At 46.6% G+C, this 13,987-nt stretch overlaps 1 protein-coding gene across 1 annotated transcript in view; it reads left to right on the top strand.

Annotated features, from left to right (window-relative positions):
• LOC112110887 (neuronal acetylcholine receptor subunit alpha-7-like) overlaps nt 1–13,987 on the top strand; it is a 108,058-nt gene that overhangs the window by 69,534 nt on the left and 24,537 nt on the right. The window contains exons 7-8 of the mRNA XM_026663330.1: nt 2,295–2,489; nt 4,019–4,105. Of these exons, the coding sequence (XP_026519115.1) occupies nt 2,295–2,489; nt 4,019–4,105 (282 nt within the window). The remainder of the gene's footprint in view (nt 1–2,294; nt 2,490–4,018; nt 4,106–13,987) is intronic.

Below are 13,987 nucleotides of genomic sequence, written 5' to 3' on the forward strand. Positions count from 1 at the left end.
CTTTCGTGGGCTACAACCCACTTCTTCGGTAGCCCACGAAAGCTTATGCTCTAATAAATTTGTTAGTCTCTAAGGTGCCACAAGTACTCCTGTTCGTTTTTACAGCCATGGAGGTGATGCCGATGTGGCCTGGGTTACCTGAACTCTGCATTTTTGTCCTTTGACTTTTCCAGTTTTCCTTAATTAAAAACAAACCCTTTGAATTTCCTGACTTTCTGAGTCTGTTTTCTAAAAACAAAACACAGAAACATCAACTAAGGCTCTCTCCATCTTCCCTTCAGCTTACCTGTCTTTACGTCCTTAGCTGCGGTGTCACAGAATGGGTGCGTCTGAGAATCACCTTGGAATTTTCAGTTCTCTCTTACAAAAGTCACGGTGACATTTCAATGCATATTATAGGTCCCGTTTTCGAAAGGGGGACAATGGAGAATCCCCGCACACCCTTCTGAAATTCTGGCCCTTATCATTCTAAGTGAGCTGAATGGCCCTCTGCAAACCGCACGGAGAGTGCTTGTGGGGGTGTATTAGCATGCAAATATGTGGAACAGACTTCATAGATGGTACAGGGTGTGCGTGAAATCTCATGGTGCTCTCCATTTCACACAAACCAGATCATTAACCATGCCACCTTTCCAAAAAACAAAGGCACCAATTCTCATGGGGTTCCTAAGCCAAGCTGTTTTCCAGATGAATTTTCAGAAAATGTGCAGACAGTTTTCCAGCTCTGATCGTCCACACCACCGTAGCTGAATGCCCGACCGAGGGCTACCAAACCTTCCTAAAATATCCCCCCCTCCATCTGTCAGGGTGGCACAGAAGAAATTTCAGCTGGATCACTTGAGTTTTGCCAACGCTGGGGGAAAGGAACTTATAAAAGACAGTGAGTTACAACCTTAACTGCAAAAACTACCATCTGTCTAACGTTTGTTTTTTCCTGCTGGAGAGAACTCAGCTGTGAAAAACTGGCTGAATGTACGAAGGATGAGTCTGCTGTAATTCAACTGCAATATGTCTCTCCATTAATGAGTTCTTGTGACAGGGTGCTGGGCAGGGACTGCTAAGCCAGCCCTCTGTCACTCCCGCTCCAATTAAGGGAGGTAAATTGGAGCTGGCTAGAGCCACCTGTACCTGATTGACAAAGGGGACATAGCAGCCTGCCTAATTAGCCTGGGGCTGCACAAAAGCCTCAGAGGAAGGAAGCCGGGGGGCAGATGGAAAGGGGGAAGCCGGAGCGTGGAAGCGCGTCTCTCCTGGCTGTAGACGCTGGGAAGTCCTTCAGAGTGAAGCCCCTGTGCTGTATATGGTGGGAAGGTGGTGGGATTGCACCCTGTAAATAAACTGCACCGGTGACGGCTGAGCCAGAAGGTCTCGGAGTGATTTTTGGAGCAGAGCAGAGGCCGGACCAAGGGGGGCCCTGCTATGCCCTGTTCCAGTTATATTGTTTCCAAAAATAAAAATTGAAAACCAATATGCCAGCTCAGAATAATTATTATTATATTTGCAAATCCTGTAGTCGCTACATGTATACAGTGAGCAGAGTGACAGGGAAACAATCTTTTTATATTTCTATAGCTCCTTTAATCTCAAAGCGGTTTAGGACATAAGACTCATTTCTCTACTGCATACAGTAGGAGTGGAGTGAGCCAGCCAGCAGAAGTCGTGCTGCACAGTAGTGGAAGAAGGGAAGTTTTGACCAAGAATCTTAGAGCAAACCAAAGAGTCGTGGGATCTTTAATAGCTACACAGCACAGACCATACCTATGTTTTTAATGTCTCATACACACACAGAGTGCAAACTTCATTCTAATAAACTTCCTTTACCTTAAAAAAAATAAAGATGCCTGTTGGGATTTGAACCTACAGTTTGAGGGTTTTGGCAGCTAGTGGCTTACACCACTGAACTAGTTCTATTGATGGGAAAGTGGCTCTTTGAGAGGCAGTGTGACCTAGTGGAGTCGGGAGCCCACCTCTGCCACTGACCTTTTGTGTGACCCTGGGCAAGTCACTTCACCTCTCTTTCCCCATCCTACCCTTTGTCTATTTAGACTGTAAGCTCTTTGGGGGCAGGTGCTGTCTCTTACCATATGTACAGCTTCTAGCACCATAGGGCCCATCTCTCTGAGGCCACTAGGTGCTACAGTAATACATGTACTAACAATGATCTAAACAGAATGCCTTCGAACATTGGGTCCAATGCTCAGAGGCATGGAGTGTTGACTCGGAGTTGAGTGCTACACAGCTCCAGATATCAGGCCAACCGCCGCTCTCTCCCCCTCTGGTTTCCTCCTGCGCAGGTGTCCCAGGGAAGAGGAATGAGCTGTACTATGAGTGCTGTAAAGAACCGTATCCAGATGTGACGTACACGGTAACCATGCGCCGGCGCACCCTCTACTACGGCTTGAACTTACTGATTCCCTGTGTCCTTATATCTGGCTTGGCACTGCTTGTTTTCCTGTTGCCTGCTGACTCGGGAGAGAAGATCTCTTTAGGTAAGGAAAATTCATTCCTCTGCTCTTCCTAAAGATTTGGCATAAAAGGGAGCGTCAAATGCCTGCTATGGACCTTGGCTAGTAGGGACTTCCCATGGGGGGAGCCCACTCAAAGCTGCAGACACTGTAGCAGGACGGCTTTCTTTGGGTCAGCTTGAGGAACCGCCCCTCACATTAGTGAGCACCGACAGCAGGTAGCCCTATTGATTCGGCACTATGTAAGCTCAGCCATTTGTATTGATCTGAGCAATGTGGTGATACAGCTTCCTGCTGATATTAGGTATTGATAAGTGGCTGGCCTTGATTCGGATTATTCTCTTGGTCCGTGCTTTGAAAAATGAATGCGATTTACCAGTTCTGCAGGATAGAGTTAGACATCTCCATTGGACTAGGTGGAACAGTGGGTTAGGGCAACCGTCTCTTTCTTCTGAAGCCTGGTGTTCATGCCAAGTCACAAGGCCAGAGAAAGCAGGTCTCGGGGGTAGGCCTGGGCACATGCATGGAGAGGTTGAAAGCAACAAAGGCTTCCTGAGATGAACAGTGATTACACACAGCTAAAAGGGACTGAACCACCAAGCTAGGAAACAAAGGTTGACACATCTGGGTCTGTCTAGGGGATGTTAAAAGAGTATTTGAACAGAGCTCTAAGGACCCGACTGTGATACTTTGCTCATGCAGAGTAGTGCCTCACTCTACAAGGAGACCCACTGGTCCTGGGGGGTTACTCATGGAGGGACATATGACAATATGAGTAAGGGGTCAGAATCCAGATTAGAGTGGGAGTTTCAAAAGTGCTCAGCATTCTCCGCCACCATTGACATCCATGGTCAAAACCCATGGACATTAATGGGAGCAGAGATGGGCCACCGCGGAGTGCTGTTCAGAATCCCACCTGTAGTTAGTAGATGGACCTTCTCTGGCCTGCAGGAGCTCACACTAGGTGCTCCTAATGGATTCTTGTGGCTTTAAAATCCAGTCTCGTCTATGAAACACGATAAATCCTGGGGCAATGACAGACCGGATGGAACTCTGAGACCGCTTTGAGCCCTGCGGTTTGTTGGAGGAGGGAGTCTGAATTTGTCTCCCTTAGGTGTACCGGTGAGAAGCTAGGAAGCATGGTTACCTGCACAGTGGAGAGCTGGGATTAGTAAAGAGAGCTAGAGTAGGCAGGGCAAGAGGAAATGGTGGAGTTCAGAGTGGAAGAGTCAAGGCCACAAGGTACACGGGCAAGGTGGCAGTGATTGTGTTTGCAGTGCCGGAGGGATAGAGCTCTGGGTCGAGAGTTATTGACAGCCAAGGCAAATAGAGAAACTGGTGAGAAGTGGGACAGAGAGGAGATGAAGATGCACTGGAGGATGCATCTTGCCCAGCAGAGACTCTTCTCTTGGAGAGGCAGAAGTGGAGATGAGCTGGAGATGGGCTTGCTTAGCTAGTGACCAGACCATGGTTTTATTTCATAGCCAAGATGTTAGTGGAACGGCCACACCAGTTCAGCAAAGGTCATACTCTTCCTTCCTTTTCCATCCCAGGCATCACTGTCCTGCTGTCCCTGACCGTGTTCATGCTGCTTGTGGCGGAGATCATGCCTGCCACCTCGGATTCCGTCCCTCTAATAGGTACGTGCGTTTTCCATGCTACCTGCACGCAGGGCTGTGCGCTTGCTTCCCAGGCTGTTTTGGAATGGCTCCATGTCGCGGCTGGAGGCTCCCTGGTCAGTAGTGCAGGGGGCAAGGCACTTGTTCAGGCCGTACAAGCAATGCACATGTGGAAAACCGGCTTCATGTGTAAAGGTTTGTGTGAGGGGAGCAGAAGGGCCTGGAAAATACTGACTCAGCAGGTAACTGAACTGGGGGTTAACACTCAATCTGGGGTTTGGGGAGGTGAAGCACAAGGGCTTTATGATGTTCCCAGAACCCCAAGATACAGGTATAGGGTGGGATTTTCAGATGCATTCAGCCTAGGCCTAACTCAGTGAACCCAGGGGGAAAATCCTCATTGCCTTCAATGGGAACAGAGTTGGCCAGCGCTGAGCACTTCTGAAAATCCCATCCCTAGCCACCTACCTCAAAATGTCACTGTCTGAGCGACAATTCCCTGTCCTCCTCCCCATGAGCGGCCCTCCAGCCTTCACTCTGTGCCCCTCCCTACCCACCTTCCCCCTCTGCTCTTCTTTGCCCTTCTCCTAAAGATGCCAATCACAATTAAAAGAAATACTGGGAAAACCCAACTGCATTACTGATGCATTTTCAACACGCCGAGTGAATGGGCCAAATTAATTCCTTGGTTGCCCCCACTGCAACTTGTTGCTCTCCTCTGGACTTTCTCCAATTTATCCACATCTTTCCTGAAACATAGTGCCCAGAACTGGGCACAATACTCCAGCTGAGGCCTTATCAGCACAGAGCAGAGTAGAAGAATTACTTCTCGTGTCTTGCGTACAACACTCCGGCTAATACATCCCAGAATGATGTTCGTTTTGCAACAGTGTTACATTGTTAACTCTCATTTAATCTGGTGATCCACTATAACCCCCAGATCCTTTTCTGCAGTACTCCTTCCTAGGCAGTCATTTCCCATTTTGTATTTGGGCAATTGATTATTCCTTCCTAAGTGCAATACTTGGCATTTCTCCTCAGTCATGCACAACACAAGGTACTGTATCTAAGTGTACTGCTACGCTGGGGGGGGGAAAGGTGTGTTCTTACCTCGGGTTAAGATGGTAGTGAACGCACTGCAGCTCCGCTTTTAACTTGGGTTAGCAGGTCAAGTTCCGCTTCGGGCAGCCCTATAGGCATTACCTTGAGCGGCTAACCTGAGCTGCTGTCTTCCCTGCTATTTTAACCCAAGAGAACTGAGGCACAGGAGGGCTAAGTGATTTGCCCAAGGCCACACAGGAAGGCTGAAGCAGAGCCGAGAACTGAACCCAGAACACCTAAATCTCAACCCAGCGCAGTCGTCACCTTCCTTTCTAATAGATTCTTTTGGGAGAGTCAAATGACACAGAAGGTGAGGGAGTCATTCTTATTCCTCTAGAGAAATGGAGTTGTCAGGAGAGATTGCTTGCTTGCTCTTGGGCACATTGGTAGTAATACCAATAAGCTTGCAGGTTAGGATGCTGGTTGAATTTCTTCAGCATCACCGAGGCCCAGTGATAGGGGAAAGCTCGACTTGTAGGGTACGTCTTTACTGCAGTTAAAAACCTGAGCCTGGCCCGTGCAGGCTGACTCAGGGTCCCGGGGCTCAGGCTAAGGGGCTGTTTAATTGCAGTGTAGATGTTCAGGCTCGAGTCTGGGCCCTAGGACCCTGCAAACATCTACACCGCAATTAACCCCTTAGCCCAAGCCAGCGGGCACGGGCCAGCCGCGGGTGACTAATTGCAGTGTCGACAGACCCAAAGTTACTTTTGGAAGTCAGATGCACAGCAGGCTACAGAAAAGTTAAGTAGCCATTGTGAATTATGTATTAATTATATTTCACGCTTCAATTAAGATTGTGGCCCCATTGAGCTAGGCATGTAGATGACGCCCAGGTTCATCCCGAGGGAGAGAGAGCAGGCAACCACAAACATGCCAGACACTTGCTCCATGTCACATGTACCAGTGGACAACTAAGGCCTTGCAAAGACTCCATAGTATGCAAATACAGCTGCACTCATTCCAGGTGGCTTGATGCAGCACACATGACGAACACTTCTGTTGCAAATACTCCTGAAGCATTACAGAGTATGCTCCCTGAAGAGTTTGTTTCAGGTTGCGGCCCTCCATTTGTTTCAGAGGAATTTAAAATAGTCTTCAGGAGAAACTCAGGGATGAACACGAGATCAGCTGCTGATCAGAATGCATTGTGTAAAGACAAGAGGCGTCAGGGTATCATAGGTCCCACTGAGAGACAGCTGTTTCATAAACCTCAACTATGAGGTATGTGTGATTTATTCAGGCCAGAGTTAACAAAAGAATTAATGACAATCTTAAGGACTCTCAGCATGTGCTTCCCAACAATTGTGCAGATGAGGAGGCTGTTGTCTATAGGACCCCCGCCTTGTTTGTTGCAGAAGTTGGAAGGTGTGTAGTGAATGAGGCAGGGGACAGCAGGAAGAGAAATGAAGATCTCATGGTTAGGGCAGTTTAATGCCACTCTGGTGAACTGGATTCTATCCCTGCCTCTGCCACAAGGTTACTGTGTGATACTGGGCATGTCACTTAAACCAAAACTATCCTCATTTTCTGGGTTGCCCAGGGGTCCGAATGGCAGAAGAGCTGAGTGCTCACATCTGCAACCGAAGTTAAAGGGAGCCGTGCTTTAAATATGTGACCTGCTATAAAACAGAATGCTACATACGCAGAACAATCAGATCCCAGGTGTCTCAAACAAGGCACCCAAAATTGACCTATATCTCTGTGCCATTGTTCCCTGTCTGTACAAGGGGGATACCACCCTCCCTGGACCTCACAGGGGTGTTGTGAAGATAACTTCAGTCCTGTTTGTGAAGCACTCAGGTACTGTAGTGATGAGCACCGCACAGAAGCCCCTGAGACAATTAATTACTCTGTCTTTGGAGCAGGGTTTGAATAGCGCACAGAGAACAAGGCCTGGGGCCATACATTGAACCACCAGGAGAAAACAAAATATTGTCCAGCCTGTACACTGACTTCTCGAAAACGTAGTATTTGATTGTGTAATTAAAGACAGTATCATAATTCATACACACAAAGGGGCAGAATCAAGCCTGCACAGGCAACCTTCAAATCTGGCATTTTGGAGCGCTTGGCTTTGCAACCTTAACGTTCGTTTCAGGTAGTTTTTTGTGTGTAACAGCACTATCCAAGGTTACAGCTCAAAATGCAAAGGAGGCACCAGAGGGAGAGCAAGTGTGAAATGCTCTTCCAGCCAGCTCCCTGCAACCGGAACTCAAATTCAGAGCTCCCCTAAGAACAAACACATCTCATTGCTAATCACGGAGGAGGGACGTGGCGTATGGTGCTAGGTAACCACTCAATTCACATGCTGCAGGTGTTGATTTTCAAAGCTGCTAAGTCATTGAGGCATCCTATTGAAAGGCTCCTGAATAATTGGGTTCTAGAAGCCCAATGCTGCCTGTTTAAATGAAAAAAACAAAAAACAAAACCCACCCTCCTCGCCAGCAAAAGACGAGTGCTGTCCGCACAGCTAACCTTGTTTGGGGAAGAGGTGTTCCTACACTGGCAGAAAAACTCCTCCTGGCTACGGACGCTCTGTCTATACTAGGGGCCGCACCGGCCTAAGGCTCTGTAGTGTACACAAAGCCTAAAGGTGCTTCATGCCAATACAGCTATTCCCAGATGAAAAGGGGAATACGGTATCCCAGTATCAATCACTTGTAAACGGATAGAACTGTGCCCACACTCGTGGGAGTTTTTCTGACTTCACTGTTTCAGTAGAGAAGTCACACCCTGACCCTACATAGTTATACCATTACAAAACCAGTGTGTAGACTGTATGGGAAAGAAAACAGAATAACCACAGGGGTTCCAGTTCCTTCTCTCCACCTCAGTATTGGCCAGAGGAATAGATTCTCCCCATCCTTTCATCTCTTGCAGAGCACGAAGTCAAGGAACTGATGTGACCCATTGAGACTGTCATCTCAAGACTAAAATATGCTGTGTTAGCACCTCACATTTTGCAGTGTTTTCCCCAATGCCTAACCAATTAGAGCATGTCCAATGTATTTAGAAAAGCACCTTTCAAAGCTGCCATGTAGGTCAAACACGCTTTGTTCCTTTCATCTGTTCATTAGAGTCCTTTCCCCTGTGAAATGCTGTAAAAGGATAAAGCTCCATGCCCCAGAACTATAAGCCCCTGCAGGCTGACTTCAGCTATCTGGAAAATGAATGTTTAAAACATTTCCCTGGCTCCTCAGTTACTATCACCTGCTGTTCACCTGTCACACTGTGATGGTAAATCAAGTCTGTCCATGCTGGGCCATCTCTAGGTGTAGACTGTCTGCATGCCGTGGATAGATAGAACGACCAGAAGAATATAATATTGTGCCTATAGGTCAAACTCCAGCACAAACTCAACAGGCAGGCCATTAGAGAGAGATTATTCAGGGACCTGCTAGGTCTGTGAAATCCTTGCTCAGGGAGCCCCCATGGAAATGGGCTTTGTAGCATAGAGAGGGGGTGAGGTCTGAATATTTATTACTGCTCCCACGGCAAGAAGCCCCCTCCCCACCCAGAGGCTATTCAGGAAGGACTAGGATTTCCCTATGATGCACATTGTCCCATTGGGGGATATACCAGCTTGGTGTTTGTTAGAATTGGAACCATTCTGCCAGTGGTGTCAGCAACAATAAGGCAGATTCAGTATTTAGGGGCTCGAGCTCCCAGCCAGTAATGTGGGAAAATTAACTGCCTCCCCTCTGACCCTGGGCACCTCTGAGAGGCAACACTTCCCCTCTCACAAGCACTGAGGTGGTGTATAGCAAAGAAAACCTTTAATAAAAAGGGAAAAGCAACCTAGCATTAACATGGGAAAACACCACAACTGTGATTCGAAAGCATCTGACCATAGGCAAACATGCCCCCCCAGAGTACGCTGGGCAGTGTCCTTGGCCTCAGTTTCTCACCCTACAGTGTGAAAGTCCAACAACCGAATATTCCCTTAACACGCCTCTCCCTCAACTTCACCCCAGTCACTGTTGCTCTCCTAGATCAGTGGAGATCCAGTGTTCAGAGATGTGTTCATGTGACTTCACTTCCCACCCCTAGGGGGGAAGGCGTCAAGCAACACTGGCAACTGCTGTTGGCTGCCATTCACTCTGTTACTCCCTTACTCAGTGCTTAAGCCACTTCCCTAGTAGCTAGTGGGGCGGGGACCTGGGACCACCCACTGCTCTGGGTCCCAACCCACGGACCCTATAAGGATCAGCCACTTGCTGCTTCCCTTTAACTACTTGCTGCTGTGCCTTCCTGGGCCACTTCCCTTTTTAGCCCCAGTACCTTCCTTGCTTGCCTGGCTACAGTCAGCACTGATTTGTCAAGCCCTGAAGCTCCTGCAGCCAGCCAGGAACACCATCCTTGCACCTCTGGCTCCAACCAGCAAACTGATCTGTTCTCTCTAGCAGCTCCTTTTATGAGCCTGGTATGCACTGATTGGCTGCTCCCTGCAGCCTCTCCAGGCAGCCTGGAGGACTCACCTCTTCTGTTCTTTTGCTGGGGTGGGATGTGGTAGGACCACAGGGCCTCCAGCAGGGGGCCTCTGGGCCAAAGTACACCCTGTCATAGGCCCTCATTAAATGCCTACATGGAAGCAGAGCTCTTCTGAAAATCTGGGCCCAGGTGTGGCTATTGAACACTTCTGAAAATCTGGCCCAAATTCTTTTGCTTTTAAGAATGCTGGTTCTTCCTTTTTTTAAAAAAAGACTTTCAGCCGTGCACTGAAATAACTGGTGCGTAGAATTGTGTTATTGCTCTTGGTACAGGAACAAACAAAAGCTGCTCAGATATCAGACCCAGAAGTGGACCTGGTTTCTCACACGTGATTCATTTGCAAAGAAATCGGAAATCTCTGAATCTTGGTCTAACTTTATATTTACATGACGAAGTTAGTGGGCCAGTTTCTAGAGTAGATAACTGTAGGCTGGTAGCCTAGGCCAGTGGGTCAGGCACTGGCTGGTAACTCAGGAGGCCTAGTTTCTATTCCCAGCTCTGCCATGTACCTGCTCTGTGACCTTTGGCAAGTCACTTCCCCGCTCTGTGCCTGTTTCCCCTCCTAGCCTGTGTCTGTCTTGTCTATTTAGACTGTAAGCTCTGCAGGGCTGGGCAGGCTGTCTCTTACTTCAGGTCTGTACGTTACCTAGCACAATGGGGCCCTGGTCCCAGTCCAGGCTTCTAGGTGCTACAGTAATATAAGTCACAAGGTGCACAATTTTCTTATTTTAAAGGGCCAAATCCTTCATAGCAAGGAGAGACAGAGACACTGCTCAATGCATCTTCTGCAGCAGGGATCCTACTGCCTGTCATGAAATGCTGAACGGTATTACATTATTCAACCACTAGCGAGCACTGTGTGTCAAAGACCTTATTTAAACCAACCTCATCCACACCGGGCAGAGCACTAAAGGATCTTATGTTGAACACAGCCAAGTTGTATAAGCAAGCCCTGTAGCCAGTCCATATCTGGTAGAGGAACATGACACGGTGTCAGGAGGAAACTAAGAACAGAAAGAGAAGTAAAACAACAACAAAGATTGCAAACAGAGGGAACAAAGCAAAAAAAGATTGCAGGATCTCATCAACACGCCACTCTTCAATGCTCAGAGAATTTCAGCTTTGACAGACTTTCACAGTGGACAAACTGGACGCAGTATTTTGCACGAGTATGCATTGCAAACAAACTCCACAGAGAAACTGGAGATATCCAGGTATCTTCTTTAATTTATGCTATGGAGAAGCAGACAGAGCATATCTTTAAATCCTTTGACTTGACTGAAGTCAGTCACAAAGATGACTACGGGTTCCGGCTATGTTTGATGCATACTTTGTAACTCAGAGAAATGTGGCATGTTTCCAACAGAGAATTCAAGAACCAGGGGGAAATGTTGAATATTTTATAAGAGTTTTGCAATACATTGCCTGAAAACATGAAGCTATCAGAGACAGGCTGGTTATTGGGTTAATAGATAAAAACCGTTCACAGCAGCGACCACTGAAGAGCGAGAGAACGCTAGCCACAGCTATACAGATAGTAAAGCAATCAGAATTACTCAAACAGAAAAAAAGGCAGGAGCAACTTGAAAAACCTGAAACTAGCATAGAAGCTATAAACAGATACTTGAGTATTTAAAAATCATCATCATAAAACCCCTGAGACAAGGAGAGAGAAATCCCAAGCTGAGAGGGACAAATTCAAGCCTACATGCACAAGCTGTAGAAAAAGTCATATCCCAGGAGATGATGCATGTTCAGACAGAGGTACAAGGTGTAATAAATGCATGAAATGTGGATATTTTGCAGCTGCTTGCCGCACCATAGCAGTCAGGGAGTTGACTCATATTACAGACAATCAAGAGCTACTGTTTCTGGGATCTATGACTTGTGATGACAGAGCCTGACTGGAGAGCAAAACTGAATATTCATGGCAAGAATACTGACTTTAAAATTGACTCAGGAGCTGATGTCACAGTCATCTCAGAAGGGGCTTACAATCACCTTCAACTCCTTTCAGAGCTGAAGTCAAGTGACACAGCTGTGACTAGCCCTGGAGTTATTCTGAACTGCATGGGCCAATTCACCATGGAAACACCTTATAAAGACAAAAGATATGCAATCAAAGGACCACAGACCAACAGCCTTCTCAGCAGCAGCGTCGTAGCCTAATGAGAAAGGTGGAAGAACTCGATGGAATATTTGGTGATTTGGGACTTTTGAAAGGAGATCCACTACAACTAACCTTAAGAGACAATGCTGAATCATGTACTGTACATACAGTTCACAGAGTTAAAAAGAATGGAGCAGGTTGGTACCAGTTATACAGAAAAATATGAATCTGTGTAATCTTGAAATAATGAAGCAGTTGGGAGGGAAAAAATATGCCCTCCCAACACTGGATGACTTCCTCCCCAAAATGAAAGGAGCTACAGTATTCTCTAAGCTAGCTGCCACAAGCAGCTGCGGGGGAGGGATAGCTCAATGGTTTGAGCATTGGCCTACTAAACCCAGGGTTATGAGTTCAATCCTTGAAGGGGCCATTTAGGGAACTGGGGTAAAAATCTATCTGGGGATTGGTCCTGCTTTGAGCAGGAGGTTGGATTAGATGACCTCCTGAGGTTCCTTCCAACTCTGATATTCTATGATTCTAGCAAATTCAAAAGTTAACTTTGCACCTGAAATTTTTCAAAGAAAGATGGCAGAATTGTTAATGAACACAAATGGAGTTGTAATTTTAATGGACAATATTCTGATGTATGGATCTTCAGTGGAAGAACATAACGGAACCCTCAGCCAAGTCCTAAGCCTAATCAGTCAGTTTGGACTGAGGCTAAATAAGGAAAAATGTATTTTCTGCCTACCCCAATCAAGTTTTGGGACAGACAACAAACAGACATGGAATCAGTCCTAGTCCTGAGGAAGTAAAGGCAATTCGAGAATTGAGTGCACCAACTAATGTACCAGAACTGAGATGTGTACTGGGGATGGCAAATAACCTTGGTTGATACCAACAAGATCTTTCTACAGCGACAAAACTACTGAATGAAAGTCCAACCCATCTTGAGTATGGGGGCCAAATCAAGAAATAGCTTTCAAAAAAGTAAAAGAAATTATTTCAGCAGTTCTAGTTCTCTAGTACTACGATGTGAACAAACCCACGAAAGATCAGTGTAGATAGAAGCACCTATGGCTTAGGTGGTGCACTGTTGCAACAACATGGCTCAGAATGGAAGCCAGTTGCATTTTGCTCTTGCACCCTTACAGAAGCTGAAAAACGCTCTGCACAGACTGAAAAGGCGTGCCAGGCAAACGTATAGGCATGTGAGAACTTTTATAGATATCCCTGTGGACTGAATTAATTTACACTGATGACAGACCATAAACCTCCTGTAACCCTCATCAATGGGCAAAGACCTGGATCAAGCACCGCTGAGATGCCAATGTCTATGGCTAACGTTGATGTGATTTAACCCAATTGCTAAATACGTTCCTGGGAAAAATCTGGTAGCAGCAAACACTCTGTCACAGAGCCCAGCATCACACTCACTACTCTTGACCTTGAAGATGACATAAGATGGATGTGGATGCTGTGGACACATACAGACCAGTGCCAGAAAAGAGACTACTAACGCTACAAAAAGCAATCTTGAGGGACACCCAACTTCTGGAAGTTCTAAATTACATTTGGGGTGGCTGGCCCAAGTATCTAAAAGACACTAAGGAAGTGACGAGAGATTACTTTGCCATGCCTGGACAATTAAGTGAGTCAAATGGACTTATGATTAAAGGCAACTGCATTGTAATTCCAAATGAAATGAGATGAGGAATCCTAAACCTCATCCATGATGGGCATCAAGGACTAACTAAATGCCGTGAATGGGCTAACCAGTCAATGTGGTGGCTGGGCATCAGCAAAGATGTATAAAGAATAAAAATATCTCTGTGTGAACACTGCAGAATTAACAGACCAACATAACACAAAGAACCTTTAACAACAACATCCCTATCAGAGAGACAAGGTGGGTGAGGTAATATCATTTATTGGACCAACTTCTGTTGATGGAAGAAACAAGCTTTCAAGCCACACAGAGCTCTTCTTCAGGGCTGGGAAAGATACTCAGAGTGTCACAGCTAAAGACAAGTGGAACAGATTGTTTAGCATAAGTAGTTAGCACATATTTCAAGGGGCCATTCAAGGTAGAGCGGTCCATTAATACCTCGGTAGTCACAGGACAAATAGAGGGGATTAGTGGGTTACAGATTGTTACAATAAGCCATAAATCCACTGTCTCTGTTCAGTCCTTGATATTT

This window comes from Terrapene carolina, unplaced genomic scaffold, assembly GCF_002925995.2.
Source record: "Terrapene carolina triunguis isolate 2854851 unplaced genomic scaffold, T_m_triunguis-2.0 Scaffold33356, whole genome shotgun sequence".
Classification (NCBI taxonomy): Eukaryota; Metazoa; Chordata; order Testudines; family Emydidae; genus Terrapene; species Terrapene triunguis.